This window comes from Ailuropoda melanoleuca, unplaced genomic scaffold (assembly GCF_002007445.2).
Source record: "Ailuropoda melanoleuca isolate Jingjing unplaced genomic scaffold, ASM200744v2 unplaced-scaffold8104, whole genome shotgun sequence".
NCBI lineage: Eukaryota > Metazoa > Chordata > Mammalia > Carnivora > Ursidae > Ailuropoda > Ailuropoda melanoleuca.
Window position 1 is genome coordinate 1 of NW_023253442.1, and position 16873 is coordinate 16873.

At 51.7% G+C, this 16873-nt stretch overlaps 2 protein-coding genes across 2 annotated transcripts; one reads left to right on the forward strand and one right to left on the reverse strand.

The window, feature by feature from the left end:
• Positions 1 to 34: 34 nt before the first annotated feature.
• Positions 35 to 1197, forward strand: LOC100475859 (keratinocyte-associated protein 3; the record flags this gene model as incomplete). Its single annotated transcript, XM_019808697.2, has 5 exons — positions 35 to 127; positions 301 to 507; positions 635 to 769; positions 879 to 991; positions 1112 to 1197. Coding segments are annotated over 5 exons (555 nt in total), but the record flags the coding sequence as incomplete, so codon positions are not given.
• Positions 1198 to 1276: 79 nt separating this feature from the next.
• LOC117800802 (intraflagellar transport protein 172 homolog) lies at positions 1277 to 16826 on the reverse strand. Its single transcript, XM_034653363.1, has 32 exons — positions 16361 to 16826; positions 16086 to 16193; positions 14588 to 14672; positions 14194 to 14286; positions 13632 to 13709; positions 13158 to 13406; positions 12899 to 12977; positions 12571 to 12691; positions 12250 to 12394; positions 11641 to 11730; positions 10955 to 11052; positions 10644 to 10779; positions 10443 to 10559; positions 9982 to 10124; positions 9012 to 9105; positions 8835 to 8899; positions 8474 to 8654; positions 8119 to 8228; positions 7875 to 8004; positions 5508 to 5606; positions 5226 to 5335; positions 5034 to 5097; positions 4833 to 4919; positions 4419 to 4535; positions 3751 to 3861; positions 3456 to 3575; positions 2845 to 2940; positions 2530 to 2589; positions 2347 to 2445; positions 1867 to 2020; positions 1637 to 1728; positions 1277 to 1429 (listed from the first exon to the last, which is right to left on the reverse strand). Exons 1-32 carry the CDS (start codon positions 16450 to 16452, stop codon positions 1340 to 1342), a joined length of 3513 nt encoding a protein of 1170 aa, XP_034509254.1. The 5' UTR covers positions 16453 to 16826; the 3' UTR covers positions 1277 to 1339.
• Positions 16827 to 16873: the final 47 nt, after the last annotated feature.

Genomic DNA, 16873 nt, shown 5'->3' on the forward strand with positions numbered 1-16873 from the left:
GCCGCGGGCGGGGGGGAGGGGAGGCGGGACGTAGAGCGGCGCGGGTTTCAGGCTTTGTGTCTTCCAGAGTGTTTCCGTGGGACTTGTGGCCCTCTTGGCATCCAGGAACCTTCTGCGTCCACGACTGGTGAGAGGGGATTTCTGGAGCTTTGAGGCCTGGAGTCAGGGAAATGAGGACCTGACTCAGCTTCATCTTTAAGTGGGAGGAGGAGCCTCAACTAGAGAAACCAAGGTGTCTCATCAGTGGGATAGTCAGCCGCGCGCGCGCAGCTGCTCACCCTGACTTTCTGTCCCCGCCAGCACTGGGCCCTGCTGGCAGTAGCTTTGGTGAACTTGCTCTTGTCTGCCGCCTGCTCCCTGGGCCTCCTCCTTGCTGTGTCACTCACTGTGGCCAACGGTGGCCGCCGCCTTATTGCTGACTGCCATCCAGGACTGCTAGATCCTTTACTACCGCTGGACCAGGGGCCTGGACGGGTTGACTGCCCGTTTGACCCCACAAGAATCTATGTGAGTGTGCGCACTTCTCGGCCTTTTTGCAGTCTACAGGGCCTTGGCCCTGCCCTTTCAGCCACCCCTACTTGCCACTCCTGTCCTGCTCCCTCTCATTACCCCACCTTCCCTCTTCACCTTTTAGGATACAGCCTTGGCTCTCTGGATCCCTTCCTTGCTCATGTCTGCAGCGGAGGCTGCTCTGTCTGGTTACTGCTGTGTGGCTGCACTCAGCCTGCGTGGGGTTGGGCCCTGCAGGAAGGAAGGGCTTCAGGAGCAGGTAAGGAACATGAATAGGAAGGGCTCATTCAGCACGGGCTGGCTGTGTTGAAGAGGGGGCTGAACTGTATAATTCAGGGCAGGAGTACTAACTCCATCCTCCCCTACAGCTAGAGGAACTGACAGAGGTTGAACTTCCTAAGTGTAAAAGACAGGAAAACGAGCAGCTACTGGATCAGAATCAAGAAATGCACGCATCACAGAAAAGCTGGGCTGAGGACAGGTAATCTGTGAGGACTGGGGCCTGGGAAAGGGTGGAGGCAGGGAACCACTCTTAGGACTGCGTCAAGTCGTTTGCTGTGCTGCTTGCCCTCTGACCCACGTTCTCCCTTCTGTGGAGCAGGTGCTGATCCAGAGGCTCAGTCCACAGCGGTGACATAAACCCCAAGATGACATAAACAGTTGTAATAAAAGAATTCCTTTCTTCTTCTTGATGAGGATTCCTTTTGGGGGGGAAAAGGGCACTAGGCTGATGTTGGGGATGACTTTGATCAAAAGAACACTGGTCTCCATTACCTATAAGACTTTAATGAGGGAGGGAATCCAGTAACTCTTCCCTGAGCCCTGCCAGTTACTGAAAGGAAAAGCTGGTGCTAGGTAGCCCTCCACACCACTGACTAATGAATTTCAGCACATCCTGGCACACTGGACTGTGGGAAGTCTGTGGACAAACAGAAGAACAAGAGAGGAAGTCAGTGCTAAGGAAAAGCATTCCTTCTCTAAAGAAAATCAACCCCATCCTAGTAGGGAGAGCAGAGTTCAGGGCCTGCACCTGCCTTCTTGACATCCCACCCACCTTTCTAGTGGTTTCTTATTTCCCTTCAGTGCTGCTCTCCCTGCCCCCACCCTCCAAGTCTCCCTCTCTAACCTTGATAGCCATAAGGAACTTATTCCAGTTGTCCTTATTAGCTGCCTTCCCTGGCCGCTTAAATTCAATTTTGTTCCTCAGAATGGGGTATCCTGTGGGGGAAGAAAAAAAGATGAACATTTGAAGGGGAAAAACCGAGAGCAATTTCGGAGTAAAATACTCCCTTGATCCTGCTGTTTTCCCTTCCTTTCCACCCACCACAGAATGTGGGGTGCTGTAGGGTTCTGCACCTGTAATGAGGCAGGGCAGTGCCCGAACTCCAGTGCTCGCTGCCACCAGGGAAGCTTCGTAGGCACCGCGCTCATCCCGAGGCAGAACTTGCTCCAGCCGCTGGTCCATTGAGACTGTGAGTACCCAGTCTCGAACCTCTTCCCTCTGAGCCTCCTGGGAAGGACAGAAGGAGCAACAGCTTCACGCAGGGCAGGGCGAGTGGAAGGTGGTGAGTTGGGAGGCTTACTAAACTGTCATCCTGTGCATCGTCTTTTACCCATACGTGATCTTCCTTGGGTGGGGTTCATGGTCACCAGCTTAGTTTTCTTTTTTCTCTGCTTCTACTTTCACTGAAGGAATAGTGAGGGCTGAGGCCCTTCCAAAGATGTTGCCAGCTGATTCCCATTACAAAGGTTAGGAGGACCGTGATAAAGTGTTCTCCATTCACAACGCCCTCACACTGGTGAGGCCTTCCCCCTTCTCCAATCTTGTGCTCTTACCGGTACGTGCTGCTTGGCTGGGAGTGGCACCTCAAAGGGAATGTCTGTATCCTGAAAGTCAGAGTGGTCAAGGGCATCCAGAGTCCCTTCTTCAATTGCCTGCGGCAGAGTGGGCAGCCATGAGATAGACACAGCTCGTGACAGGCAAAACTCCCACCCTCTGGGCACAACTTCTCTACTTACATCAGTCAGATCCAAAAAGCGGTTGAGGAAGATGAATGCCATGTTCTCCCAGCCAACTGCCTGCAACAGAGAAAAGTTGCAAGTGGGAGTGAGCAGCTGGGCTTGGATGCTGCTTTTCCAGGATGCAGGGGGAAGAATCCAGGAAGACACATGAAAATGGTGTCCTCCATAATATCAGCCCCGGAAGACAGTGGAAACGGTATCTATGACATCAGCCCCACTCGGCTTTGCTCCACCTGAGCAGACAGGATATTCTGCCTTCCAACTTTTGATTTCCCTATGTCCTTGGCCACACCCTTCCTTGTCCCAGCTCACCTTGGCAGCAGTGCCTGCTTCATAGAAGGCCTTGTCTGCAGGCAGGAGCTGGGTGTGGCGTAAGAGCGAAACAGAAAGCCTGGCAGCCACAGTTTCCTATAGGTTAAAGTCAAAGCATTATGATCCTGGCACTAGCGACTGAGCTACCAGACCAGTGATTTTATAACTCAGGCAGCCACAGAACCAGAAAACCAGTAATCCGTATTACGTCACTCTGGATCTCAAGCAGCTGTAGGTCTTAGCTAATCTTTTTCATTTGCACAAGAGAACGAGGCCTAGATTATTTCTATCATTCAAGTACACACAGTAAAGTTACAATATGCAATCACAAATAAGCCAAAGGGGTGTGTATATTGTAAGAGATGAATACAGAAGTTGTGGGATTTGAATGTTTAAGTATAATGAGGCTGGAGCTATGTGGGCAGAGGGCCCTAAGAAGGTCAGTGGAGGAGTCCAGGAAGAAAACCACCTCAGGGAGGGTTAAAGATTTGTCTAATAGAAGAGAGGCTAGGAAAGAAGTGGATCAAGCTTGAGAATCGAACTTGAATTCATTCAACTTCATACATTGGAAGACGTGTCCTAAGGCTGAATGCTCCTCCCCCACATCTCACCAGCTGTTTGACACTCTGGGCGGCCGAGCGAGTGGCATAGTAATGAGCAATCAGCAGCATCGTCTCAAACTCCTCATGGGCTGGAGAGTTTGCCTCACTGGACCTCACCAGGTTTTCACACTAGAGCAGGAAAAGAGCACAGCGTGGGTCAGGGATTGGAGGAGTGCCCGAGAGCTCATGGCCATCTGGACAAAGGTGCAACCTGTCTGAAGGTAAATGTTTATGTGCCTGAAGACAGGAGGACAGGGACAGGTGGGGTAGCCCTGTCACTCTGTCATGGACCCGACTTCCTCACCAAGTTAAAGAGCACGTCCCGAAGATCAGCCCAGTTGTGATAGGCCTCAGCACTATTGGTCCCGGGTGAGCTCACCATGTCCGTGAAGATCCTTTTGTAGATGTTGAAGTTCTAGGGGTAGTGGGGAAAGGAGAGCTGAGTGAGAAGAGGTAACTAGAAGAGAGAGTGTATGTGGGGCCAAAGAGGAAACAGGCTGTAAGCATGAGTGTGGAGGAGCTAGGGGACAATGATGGAGAAAGTGTTGATCATTTTCAGGAAGAGAAAGAAGAGTAAGAAAATAACTTTCTTACAGTTGGTGGTCTGCGTGTGGACAGCTGTGCGAATGCAAATGCAGTCACAGCATTAATGGGTGATCTCCAGGGAGCTGGGGTGCTCAGATAGTGTTTAGTCTCTGAAGAAGGTTAGTAAGGCCCTAGAAGTGTGAGCAGGATTCATCTCTGAAAGACCGTGCCCTGTGTTAGCTAAGAGCAGGGGGAGGTTGCTGCATGTTTCCTCAAATGGTAAATCTTGAGAGGCTGTACATTTCAGAAGACGCTGGTGGGGGTCTCTGGGCATGACGCTCTCTAAAAGGATCTTTTGAGAAGACAGTTGCTGAGGGGATGGGTGGTTCTTGAGTAGAAGGTAAGAATTTCCTTGGGAAACAGTCACCCCAAGGAGCAAGCGGGTACCTGTGGGTTAGCAGGGGCTCCGTGCTGCACATACAGGGCTAGTGCTTGGCCGTAGCCACCCTCTCGGATCAGGTGAGTCGCATACAAAGCCACATACTTGTGCAGAATCTTGTAGTTCTGTCCCAGGGATGGAGGAAAAGCATGGGGAGGTTGGGATCAGTAAGACCAGGCAGTGAGGGTGGGGTGGTAACTTGAGGCCATGGATTTGTTTAGGAGGCAAAGGCCAATGCAAGTCAGGCCCAGCTAGGCCTCTGACTCCAGTTTCAAAAGGGTGGAAAACTGATCTCTTATGCTGGTGAGGGATCTCTGGGATTGGGCTTTGGAGGAAGTAAGAGAGATACAGCTCTGGGGCAAAGGGGAGCCAAGGGAAAATGTCCAAAGGAGCTAGGATGGGAGGAAGAGAGCAGTCAGTACCTGCTTGGTAGCCGTTTCAATGCACTTGTCCCACTGGCCCTGCTCCACATACAGGTCCAAAGCAGCCACCACATCCACACCCACCAGCTATGGGTCAGTGGAAAAGACAGAGTTAGGACAGAGATGATATGAGCGGGGAGAGGAGGGAGAATCCCTTGAGGCTCCATGCGTTCTGCCTCTTGCTAACTCTGCAAGTCTCACCGAGTCCACTTTGCCCTGGTTCTTGAGGAACTCTTTATAATGCTGGTCCACGTAGTCTTCATACCTGTGAAGATGTGCAGAGATTTAGCACTGCACTGTCCCGGGATGCACAACTTTCTCCTGAGAACTTCCTCCTTCTCTTTATAGAAGGAAGTAAGAGAATTTCCTGGAGAGAAGGGGTCAGGAGCTTACCGGGGATCTAATTCCTTGGCCACACGCTTAGCCTTGTTCCACTCCTCACCCTCAATGAAAGCATCGATGGCTTCCTTGACTAGATCCAGGTTCAGGTAGAGCTCTGCAGCCTGCACAGCGGGAAATCAGAGCCTGGAGACCATCTCTCCCCTATTACCAAAGAACTAACTCCTGGTCACACCTGCCAGGAAGCCCACCTCACATGCCCTCCTGGGTGTAGATGGCACTGTTCCACCCCTCTCCATGGAATCTATTTCTTTGCAGTCCCAGCACTCTACTTACTGCATTGTGCTTTCCAATTCCAATCAGCTGGGGTCCCACAGCCCGAACTACTTCCAGACTGCGTTGGGGAGGCAGAAACTTGATGGCGAGTTCAGCTGCCTGAGTGGCGGAACAGAAGATGACAATGGGTAGGAGACACACATACCACTGCACGTCCTCAGCCTTGTCTGTTTTTTCCCTTCAGTTGCCAACTTTCTCTCTTGCACTCTCCTTCACTTTCTACCCTCCTGGGCAAGGCCTGCCTCGTGGTCCCTCAGAGCCTTGAAATGACCATCGGTGGGCCTATCCATTCCTCTCAGCTCTTCTGTCAGACACTTGCTCTGCTGTCTGAGGTCATTGTGTTTGGTCCTGCCCCCCTCGGACAAACTGGTTGCTCAAGTTCTTTGTCACAGACAGAATCTTGGTAGTGTGATGTAGAGAAAGAAGGCATTCTGCAGCTATTTGTGTTGGGCGTTTCTGCACCTGTTTCTTCACCTGTAAGAGTGACGTTTGGTCTAGATTTGTACCATCCAGAACAGAAGCCACCAATCACATGCAGCTAGTCCCAGCTGAGATGTGCTCTCAGCTTAAATACACACTGGGTTTCACAGACTTAGTACAAAAGAAGGAATGTAAAATATCTCAATAAATTGAGAAATAAGTAGTATCAATAACAATCAATCAATAAGGGGCATCTGGGTGGCTCAGTCAGTTAAGCATCTGCCTTTGGCTCAGGTCCTGATCGTAGGATCCTGGGATCCAGCCCTGAGCCCCCCTCCCCAGTCAGTGCTCAGTGGGGAGTCTGCTCCTCCCTCTTCCTCTGTGCTTCCCCTCCCTCCACTTGTGAGTGCATGTGTGTGCTCTCTCACTCTTGCTCAGATAAAATCTTTAAAAAAAATCAACCAATAAAATGTTGATTACATGTTGAAATGAGTTTTGATATATTTGATTAGGTAAAATATAATTATTTTCTTGTGTTTCTTTCTACTTATTTGAATGCAGTTACCAGGAAATTTTTAAACTTACATGTGTGACCTAACTTTGTGATTTGCAGTCTATTTCTATTGTACAGTGCTGGTCTAGATGACCTCGGAGACACCTTCCAACCCTAAAACTCAGTAATTCTACAAACCTGAGCATTCTACAAATTTACTCTTTCCACTGTGATGTTGACATCCTCACTGGATTTTAATTTCCACATACATGGTCCATTTTAGCTACAGTCTATGCTAAATCCTCCTGGTCTCTCCCCCACCTATTCTTGCCTCACTTTCTTGACCTGCCAAACCCTTCACAGCTTAAAGTGCCCCATCTGGGAAGTTGACTAATCTGAAGAAGGTATAGTCCTGGACAGACTCAATAAACCATGCTCCAGAGTAAAACACAGCAGATGCGTCATAAACACTTGCTGATTAAATTTGCTAAATTTGCATAACCATCAGTCCTTCTTTCTGCTTCCTTCCCCCAGCTACTAGGGCTCTACTGAATTACAAGGCCTCTGAAACCCGAGGGGAATTCTGCAGGGGCATCACTGCACCAACATTTTATTTAGGGAGCTGATCAATCTCCCTCCCCCTCACAACTCCTAATACCGTATTTCTCTGAATCAAAGATGCCTTATTTATTTATTATTATTATTTTTTTCAAAGAGAGAGAGAGCGCGAGTTGGGAGGGGCAGAGGGAGAAGGGGAGAGAATCCCAAGCAGATTCCATGCCGAGCACGGAGCCTAATGCGGAACTTGATCTCACGACCTTGAGATCAGGACCCGAGCCGAAATCAAGAGTCAGACGTTTAACCGACTGCGTCATCACCCAGGTGCCCCAGATACATCATTTAAAACTTTACATGCAACCCAATTTCTAAGATACTAAAATGTGATTATATGTATGTTAAGGAACTGATGAAACACTGGCTTGGCTAATCTGCTAGATGCTTCTTTTTAGGAGCTCCTGCGTAGAGGAGGAGCCTCTGCTTTCTTCATGGGCTCCATGTGGCCCCAGCTGTGGGCTCTGGATTTGTCCATCCAGCTCTGGTCCCAAGTCTACCTCCTCCTTCACAAAGCCTCCCTGACCCCTCCAGCCCACAGAGATCTCACCCTTCTCTGAACTCCACCTCAAATCACATCCTTTAGTTTTCACTGAGATACACAATTAGTTGAGCCACACTGGCCTAACTTCCAATTTCTGGCTGTTAGGGTTCTGCCTTAGATCCCCTTTTATCAAAGCCTTCAGAGATTCTGGCTCTAGCATCTAGCAAGCACTCAGCAGATACCTGCTGCCTGAGTGAAAACGAGAGGCACAGGAGGAAAAAGGAATGTCTGAGGAGGAATGCTGGGTGTGAGGGCGGTCCGGGAAGTGGAGGGCCAGGAAGGGTGTAGTAGGCCTCACCTTCATCCAGCACTTTTCCACCAGGCTGCTGCTGCCTGAGTCCCGCACCTTGAGGTAGCAGTCGACTGCACGGCTGTACTCTCCAGCCTGCTCCCACTGTCGAGCTTGGTCCACTAGTCCCTCCATGCCCCTGAAGATGAGCGCACACGTGACCAGGAACAGGATGGGCAGCATGGCCTATCCTGTGCATACTTGTGACCCACCCTCCAGCCCTGCCGACACTCGCTGCCTCCTGGCTTCATACCTGGCCCCCTTCTTGGTAGCCTCCCGCTCGTACTCTTCCTGCAGAGCCTCCAGCTGGCCCGGGACATAGTCCTTGCAGATCCGCAGCGCATCACTCCATAATCCAGCCTCCTGCTCAGATTTCCAGGTATGAGGAAGGCAGAGGCAGGCATGACAGCTTCCCACTGCCACGCAGGTGCTATGTACTATGGGCCACTGATCCCTAGGTCCTTGGACCTCCCTTCTGCTTCTTGCCTCCTTCCTCCTCCCCAGTGCTAACTCCCTGGATCTTTCCCAGGAGCAGGGGTTAGTGTAGTGCTCTGTGGGTTCTCATACCCTCTCACCCTCCCCTCATGGCCCTGAATCCAGTGCCCTACCTTATAATAGTTGAGGGCCAGGCCCGGTCTCTGGGCCCGAAGCAGCAGCCCTTCTGCTTTCTGAAAGTCCTTCTCCTCCAAGGCCCCCCGGGCCTGCCCCACGAGGACCTCGGCAACGCTGTCAGGATCGTGGGCCTCGGCCACACGCTGAGCTGCCTCCCAATCCTGGTTATGGACAAACCTGCTCTCAGATGAGGACACAGGAGATGCTAAGTACAAGACTGAGGCCTCAACAGTGGGAGGCAAACAGCCATGTCAGAGGAGGTAGATTGATTGGTACTAGGTGCAGGTGAAGGTGACCATGCCACGTCCTGGGGCTGTGCTTGGGAGGACGGGAGTAAGGAATTTATAGGTAACTCACATGAGGACTGCTTCCTTGGGTTTACCAGCCCTGATGAATTCAGCTTCAGCCTCTTCAAATTTACCCTATGGGGACAGAAGGGCAGCTGCACACAATAAGCATCAGACTGCCATCATGACAGCCATGAGCCTAGAGGAGGTCAAGGTCAAAAGCAATGGAGAAGGATCACATCCGTACCTCATCCTCCAGGTACATGGCGTATCGGAGATGAATCTCAGGGGTTTTGTGCTTGAGGGCCAGCCGAGAGAGTTCAAAAGCAAATTCAAACGAGCTGAAATGGAAGGTGTAGATAAGGTCTGCCTACTCAGTGCTTTCGTTTTATAAGACGAGGAGAAACAGGGCAAGAGAAAACAGAAAGGGCAAAGACAGGGAGGAAAAAGGACAGATTAAGAAGACAAACCATATGAAGTGACACAGAAGCACACAGACATGTAAAGGAAGACGGGGATTGGGGACACTGGGGAAAGCCTGTGCTTCCTGCGACCAGTGGATGTGAAGGAGTGGGATGGGCACGAGGCCGGGGTCCGCAGTGAGCCTCACAGCACTACTCGGCCTGGGGAGCAAGGGTTCCCGGTTCTCCACCACCTCCTCCTGAGCCCCATCTACACTAGCAGAAAAACGGTCTCTCAAAACCAGTAAGACTGCCCTCAGCAATCTGACTCGATGCAGGGTTATTACTGGTCTTTGTAACATTTGCTGAAGAAAAGCTCGTTTTGCATTTAACAGCATCACACTTCCATTACTCAGAAGTTGCAGGCTTAGTGCACCTTAGCTTTAAAAGCTGTTCTCTCTGGGGCACCTGGCTGGCTCAGTAGGTAGAGTGAGTGACTCTTGATCTCAGGGTTGTGAGTTCAAGCCCCAAGCTGGGTACAGAGATGACTTCAAAAGAAGGTCTTTTAAAAAAAGAAGAAAAAAAGCTGATCTCTATCCATCTTTTCCTTAGAACAGCTAAACATTAAACACTGTTCTGAGCAGAATAGGGGCAGAGCTACTGATTCATTCTTGCCTCTCCATCAAGTTCTTCCAAGGATTTCTTCACTCTTGTCTCAGTTTTTAGAAACACTTCTCAGCTATACAGCAATTTTCCTTGTCTATATAGAGGCTCTGTCTGTCACGGGGCCAGTGGAGAGAAGCCTTAGGGCCTCACCAGTTGTCAGCAGCGTGGTCAATGGCAGCTTCCAGGAGTCCCAGCTTATTAAGCAGTCTAACTGCAGACTCTCCTCCCAGGCTCTTCGCCCACAGATAGGCCACGTGTTTGTGGGCGTTGGCTCCCCCGTGAGCCTTGGCCACCTGTGAAGCAAAGCCATTTGGCAATCCTCTCACACAGGGGCACATGGCTGCTCCCTTCTCCCGTCTGACCTGACTTCGGCTTTGACAAGGGTCAGATCCTTCTACTAGAACAGGGAGAGGGCTAAGTGTCGGGGTCTGTTAACCAGCTTAGGGCCCAAGGATGGACCTCAGGTAGTTCAGAAACCCTTCATATTGTATGTGAAATTTTGCCCATCGGTGTGGACATTTTTCAAAGATACCCACAACCAGTTCAGAATGAGTCACTTGAGAGTGAGAAAGAGGGACGGACGTATCCCCGGTGTGACCTGGACTCCTTACCCGGTAGGCCTCCTCCCAAAGCCCACTGGACCGGTACATGTTCACTGTCGCCTTCCACTCCTGAGCCTTGAGGTAGTGATACTCAGCCTCCTGCAGTCGGCCTTCAGCCTCCAGCTCCTGGGGAAGGGTGGGTCAGGATGGAGAGAGGGGGACATGGAGCCTGTTTGGGGAAGAGACGGCTGAGACAGGAGAAGGGCTCACCTTGCCCAGGTGTAGGTGTGTGTCACTGAGGAGATCTGGGTGGTGCTTCCCTACCAGGCGGATCATATCATCATATAGCTTGTGCTTTTTGAACATGGTGATGGCAAGATCAGGCTCTTCCACCGTCACATAGAGCCTGGGGATGGGAGATACATCCGGGGCCTCCTAGACCCAGATTCCCGCCACCAGAGTCATTCCTGAGAGATGCCGTCACTGCCTTCTAGGCAGACCGCACATATCCTCAGATACAACCCTCCCGGCAGCCCTGATGCCTCATCTCCCTCCACTCCTCCTCTGGGGCCGTGGCTCACCTTTCCGCCTCACGGTACTTGCCCTGCTTCTCCATCTCCTGAGCCTGGGTGATGTACACCACCGACACGTCTTCTGGTCTCATGCACTTCATCGCCAGCTGCGCAGACACACACAGCCAGGGTAGCCTCCCAAGCCAGTTTCTGAGGGAAGCAGGGGGACATGCACGGCGGCCCGGAAGCGGGACTCGGGGGAGACCTGTTTTCTCAGCAACTCTGAACCTTCCCAACAACCACAGGAGTTTGCGTGCTGCTGCTTTCCTGGTCAGTCCAGGGAATTCCAAGTCCGTAAGGAGCAAAATCAGAACTATATTGTGCTCAGGCAGAAAGACCAGAGATGCCCTGTGCTGGGGTATCCGTTCCCCCTCCCATGCTCGCACCGTACCCACCGTTCTGGGCGCAGGCAGGGAACGAAGGCGCCACTGTGACTACAGCTTGGGGAGGGGTAGTTGGGACTCCCCAGCTCCCAAGCCCTCTGCTTGCTTCAGAATTACAGATTTGGGAACAAGGGCCTCTTCATCCTTGCCTTTCCCTGTGGCTAGGGATCAAAGTTCTCCAGACCTTTTTATCTTGGTACTCTTTCTCGGCTTTCAAGGAACCCAGTGAAGGGGGGAGATCAGAAGCCCAAGGAAAGTGGCAACGCCCCCAGAGAGGTGGAATTCTCTGAAGAACTCCACCCCGCTCTCTACCTTGTGGGCTTGCTCCCAGCGGCCAGCCTGAGTGTACATGTCTATGGCATCCTTTGTCCGGTCTCCCTTCAGGTACAGCTTCTCAGCAATCTGTGGTTGACAGAGGTAGATACAAAAGGCCGAGAGCAAGAGTTAAAGCAGCCTGCAGGGGGAAGAACAAACCTCAGTGGGGGTGGAGGAGAGCAGGGGAGACCATTAGTCTGCAACGGAGAAGAAAAGAGGGCTATGGTGTCTCACATCTTCCACTGTTTTGGGAAAAAAAAAACCAAAACAAAAAAAACCCCACCAGCTCAAACCAGAATGGGGACAACACAATGGCAGTTTAAAAGGATGTTGCATTTCTGCAACACAAGGCAAGGCTATATTGGGGCTCTGCTGGAGTTACGTGGGAAGAGAGCTGGAGACCCGCTTTATAGATCTGGGAGAGGGGTCTGTGTCACGCTGGAATGAAATAAGGGAAGTAAACTGCTTTCTTCTCACTCAGGGTGGCTGGTGCTGCCGGGACCCAGAAAGAAGGGTTTGGTGAGGTGGCCCTCACTTCCTGTCCTGGGTTGTCTTCTTGGTACCCTGTACTGCAGTGCCTCCGGCTCCAGAAGGGACTTTCCTCACCTCATACTCCTGCAGAGAGGCATAGTGCTGGGCCACGAGGGGATAGTATTTGGACGCGGTGTTCCGGTCCTGGAGATCTAATATATAAATTGCTTTCTTCCACTGGCGGGCGCCCAGGGCAGCTTCAATCGCCTTGATGGAGCACCTGGCAGAGTGGGGAAGGATATCCGTATGTATGAGGCAGGAGGCAGACAGACAGAGGGGCAGAGACACCTCGAGCCTACTCCAATCTACATCTTGCCATCTCTCTCGTAGGCCTTGGTGCCCTTACTTGCCCCATCACCTTGGACCTCCTGCCCGATCCCCTCTGCACTCCTCTACCTGGCTTCGATGTAGTGATTAATGGCTGCATCAAGCTGCCTCTGCTGCACCAGATGATCCCCCCACGCCTCTTCCAGTTTCACCACTTCCACTGGGAATGCCAATCGAGCCAGCTCCACCGCTGCCAGAGACCGAGAGGGCACTCCGCTAAGACTTCCAGGGATGGGACTCAGGAAAAGTAAGACAGGGAAATGGGGTGTGGAAAATAGGTGAGAAGTGGGGGAATGGGGAACCGGGCTGGTCAACCTGAACAGATGCACAAAATAGGTGTGGGGGGACTATTCGGGCAAGACTCTACCAGGGGAGGCTGGGCTGTCGGTGGTAGTACCTTTCATGAACGCGTTGCCTTTACAGTAGCACTCCAGGGCCCGCTGTGGGTTTCGAATCTTCTCGAAGAGATCACCAGCCTGTTGACACATACCACATGACTACAACGATAGCCCTACTACACAAAGAATCAAGTATCAGCGCCCAAAGGAGGAGACTCAGCCACCAGTCCCAGGGGGCTGTGCACTCCAGGACTCTTGGGGGTAGGAGGGGGCGCTGAGTCCTGGAGAAGAGGGACAGGAATGGGAAGCCAGCCATACCCTTTCATAGAGCTCCCCCTTGATAAGGGCTGCGGTGATGTGTTCTACCAGCTCCGTGTTGGCTAGCAGTTCCTCCCGGGCCAGCACCAGTCGAGCAGCTTTGGCAGGGAGCCCAGCTTTGAGGTAGAGGCTGACGGCCGCTTGTCCATCCCCCTGGCTCTCCTGTAGCTCACCGGCTCGCTCCTCTTGCTGTGTGTCCATCAGCCACTGGTAGTAACCCCGGCGCAGCTTCTCTAGGGCTGGGTGCCCCTGGACACGCAACAGAGGCAAGAGAAATCACATCCCTTCTTCCTGCCCTGCTGCTTCCAAGCTTCTCCAATCCCACTGTAACAATGGAAATCCTCCCGGGCACCAGCGTCCTAACTCCCAGCCCCAACCCTGTTCCAGTTTTTGGAGCCCCCTCGGTAAGAGGAGGTTTCCGACATCGGTGGAACGGAGCTGTGAGCACCGTGGAGAAGACAGAACTGGTGGTACCTTGGCCTGAGCCACTGCGATACACTCATCCCAGCGGTGCAGCTCCTGGTACATGTCCATGGCCTCCTCAACAGCATTCTAGGGGAACCCAGGCGGAGGAAAGAGAGACACCAAGACAGAGGAGGATCAGGCATCAGCAGGCTGTCCTCATGTGGACTGAAAGTCTCACCCTTACTTATGCACAAGCAGTGGTGGATTTCTGATGAAAGTAAAAGAAGCTTAAGCCTCAGGGCACTCTATTTGCGTAGGCCCCTTCCAAGGCATTTTTTTCTTAAAAAGAGGGCTCCTCAAATTGTGTAAGCCTCAGGCCCCACAAACCTGGGTCTGCCTGTGTGAGCAAGAGCCTCCAAGTCAGGCTCTGGAGTACAGGGGGAGACAGCAGACAGTTTATGAAAGACGGGACTGTCAGGACTAACGAAGAGGAGGAAGTAAGGGGGGAAGTTAACTGCATAAACCTTTCTAAAAGCTCTCTCCCATTGCTCTCTCTTCCCCTCGGTTGGCCTCACTCCCCCTCCCCACCCCCTGTTCCCCTCCTTCTATTTGGTCCCTCTGCTCCCATCACCTGTTCCAAGAAGATCATTTCAGCCAGCTTGTAGTTCTTCTCCAGCATGGCTAGGCGTGCTCGGACCTGATAAAAGTCTGTTCCTTCTCCACCCTGTGGGGAGGAAGAAGGTTCTGGTTATTCTGTCGGTGCTGCAGGAGCCATTCAGTCTATATGAGCTTAGACAGGAAGGCCACAGAGACGAGGAAGCTCAAAGATTGGAACGCTGGAAGATTTCATGGGGCTTAGAGGAGGAGGTCTGGCAAACAGTTCCAGAGTGGTCCGACTGGAGGGTGGAGGCGGGGTGGGCAGAATGGAGCGCGCGAGCCATGGCTGTAAAGCCAGGATCATGGGGCTGAGCGTGAAGAGAAATCTCAGCTTGAGAGACTGAATAATTCAGGAGGATAATACTTGCATATTCCCGAGACACTTGATCTGCAATCTCATTGGTCTCATGCAGGAATCGAGCTTTTGCTACATGGCCCAAAGCAGAAAAGCACCTATAGTGTGGAAGCAATCACAGTAACAGCAGTGTTACTACAGAACCATCCCAAATCCACTGGCTCGGGACATATATCCTGAGCATTGGTTATGTGCCAGGCACCGTTTTTGCCACTAGAGACACAAGGGGATAAGACAGGTGAGGGCCTTGCTTTCAGGGGAACTTACTTTCTAGTGGAAATGAATAATTAGTAAGTAAAAAGGCATTTCAGAGAATGAAAAGTAAAATAAAATAGTGTGATCGTACATATGGACAGTAACGGAGGGGATTAGTGAAGCTGGTAGTCAGAGAAGGCCTGTCTGAGGAGCTGACATTTGAGCCAAGACCTAAATACGAGAAAAAGTCAGTCCCACAAGATGGGGGAAAATTATTGCACGCAGAGGGGATACAGCGAGTAAGGTGCCAAGGCAGGAGTGAGTTTGAGATGCTCAAAGGGCCCAAAGGACGCCAGCGTGGCTGGAGACTAACAGCAGGTAGTTACCCGGTATCCGAAGGAAGCAGACGCCAAATACTGTAGGGCCTTAGGACACGGCAAGGACTATGGGTCTTATACTAAGTAGAACAGTAAGCTACTGGAAGGTTCTGAGCAGAAATATGACATACTCTAATTTACAGTTTAAAAAATGATCTCAGCTATTATGGGATGAACGGATGTTGGGTGTGTAAGAACAGCGGCAGGGAGACTAAGAGGCTTGTGACAGTGCAGGTAGAGGTGTGGTCTGTTCTAGGGTGGACACAGTAGAGCTGGACAGTAAGAGCTTCAGGATGTACTCTGAAGACGCTGGGTCAGGGCCCTAGGACGGGCTGGGGGTCTAGCTGTGGGGACGTGGGAAAGAAGGGATCCAAGAGGACTGACGCCTGGACAAAAGAGCAGCAGTGATGTTTACTGAGCACTTAGAATCTGCTCTTTGCACAGATTCTCACTTTCTTCACTGCCCCACATGGTTCTTCATTACTGCCCTGGGAGGTGAATTCTATTATTACCCCCATTTTACAGAGAAGACATTGAGAAACAAGGCTTGGAAAGGTTCCCTTAACCTAAGGTTATACAAGCTGGTAAATGGAGCCAAGACAACTCAGAGTCTGGAGTCCCAAGTTTGTCCTACTACCTACACTCATATACCACACTGGGAAATACACATCAACACATGGATTGGAGGGTATGGGTGTTAAAACTCTGAAGGGGCACCTACTTAATAGAAGGGGAACCAAAGACAAGACAAGACATACTCCTATAACCTGGGGTGGAAGAACGTTTGGAATAACTACCTGGAAGTGTTCTAAGACATCTGTTGGCATGAGGGGGAGGGGAGCGGTACCTTAGCACCTGGAGGAGCGCCCCTCCCCCGGGCAAAATACCCCCTGGCCATCCTTCCTAGCTGCCTGGCACCTCAGTTCCAGTCTGCCTCACCTCTCCGCGATGTGCAGCTGCCGCGCCTCAAGTGCCAGTTTGCTCAAGGTCTTCCACATTGCCTCTGTTTCTGGGGTCATTTCCAGAGTCTCCAAGAAGGCTGTGGCCCTGAGGAGAGAAGGAAGGGAAGCAGGAGTCCAGGGTCGGCAGGATGCAGAGGAATACTGGTGATGTGGCAGGGGGTGATGTGGCCAGCTGTCCGGCCCATCCCAGGTCCTCCCACCTCAGAACCAGACTCTCCGACCACCTCACCGGGTATCAGGCCAGCCCCTCACCGGGTGTAGTTGCCGTCATCAATGGCGGTTCCAAACTCGATCAGGCCCTCATCCAGCGTGTAGGCAACTGTAGTCACACCTTCCGTCACCATCACCTCAGTCTTCCCCCCGCCCCGCTCCAGACCTACCACATCGCCCTGTAAAATTTCAATCCCCAGACCCCACCCGAATTCCAGGTTAGTGTTTGCATGGACTCCATTGCAGAACCAACCCACCCTTACCCAACCCTAAAGCTTACACACTGGGGGAATTATAGTGGCCCTTGTTTGCTAACATTTAGTTTCTTTCAAGCAGGTAAGAATTCCTTATCTATGCTAATGCCCTCGGGTTAGAGCACACTCAGAGCTGTGCCCGCACCAATGCCTGAAGTGTGCTTCCACTTCTGCTACTAGCTCGAGTCCTCCTGTTAAAATATAACTTCAACCTGGGACAGATTTTTTTCAAATTTTATTTATTTATTTGACAGAGATAGAGACAGCCAGCGAGAGAGGGAACACAAGCAGGGGGAGTGGG

What these genes read in the sequence shown, in the direction of transcription:
- LOC117800802 (XM_034653363.1), bottom strand. Translation starts at nt 16,452, where the DNA reads ATGGTGACGGAAGGTGTGACTACAGTTGCCTACACGCTGGATGAGGGC. An exon ending in CAGCTGCACATCGCGGAGAG is followed by an intron (nt 14,673 to 16,085) that starts GTGAGGCAGACT and finishes TCCACACTATAG; the next exon opens with GTGCTTTTCTGCTTTGGGCC. An exon ending in GGGACGTGCTCTTTAACTTG is followed by an intron (nt 3,576 to 3,750) that starts GTGAGGAAGTCG and finishes TTCCTGCTCTAG; the next exon opens with TGTGAAAACCTGGTGAGGTC.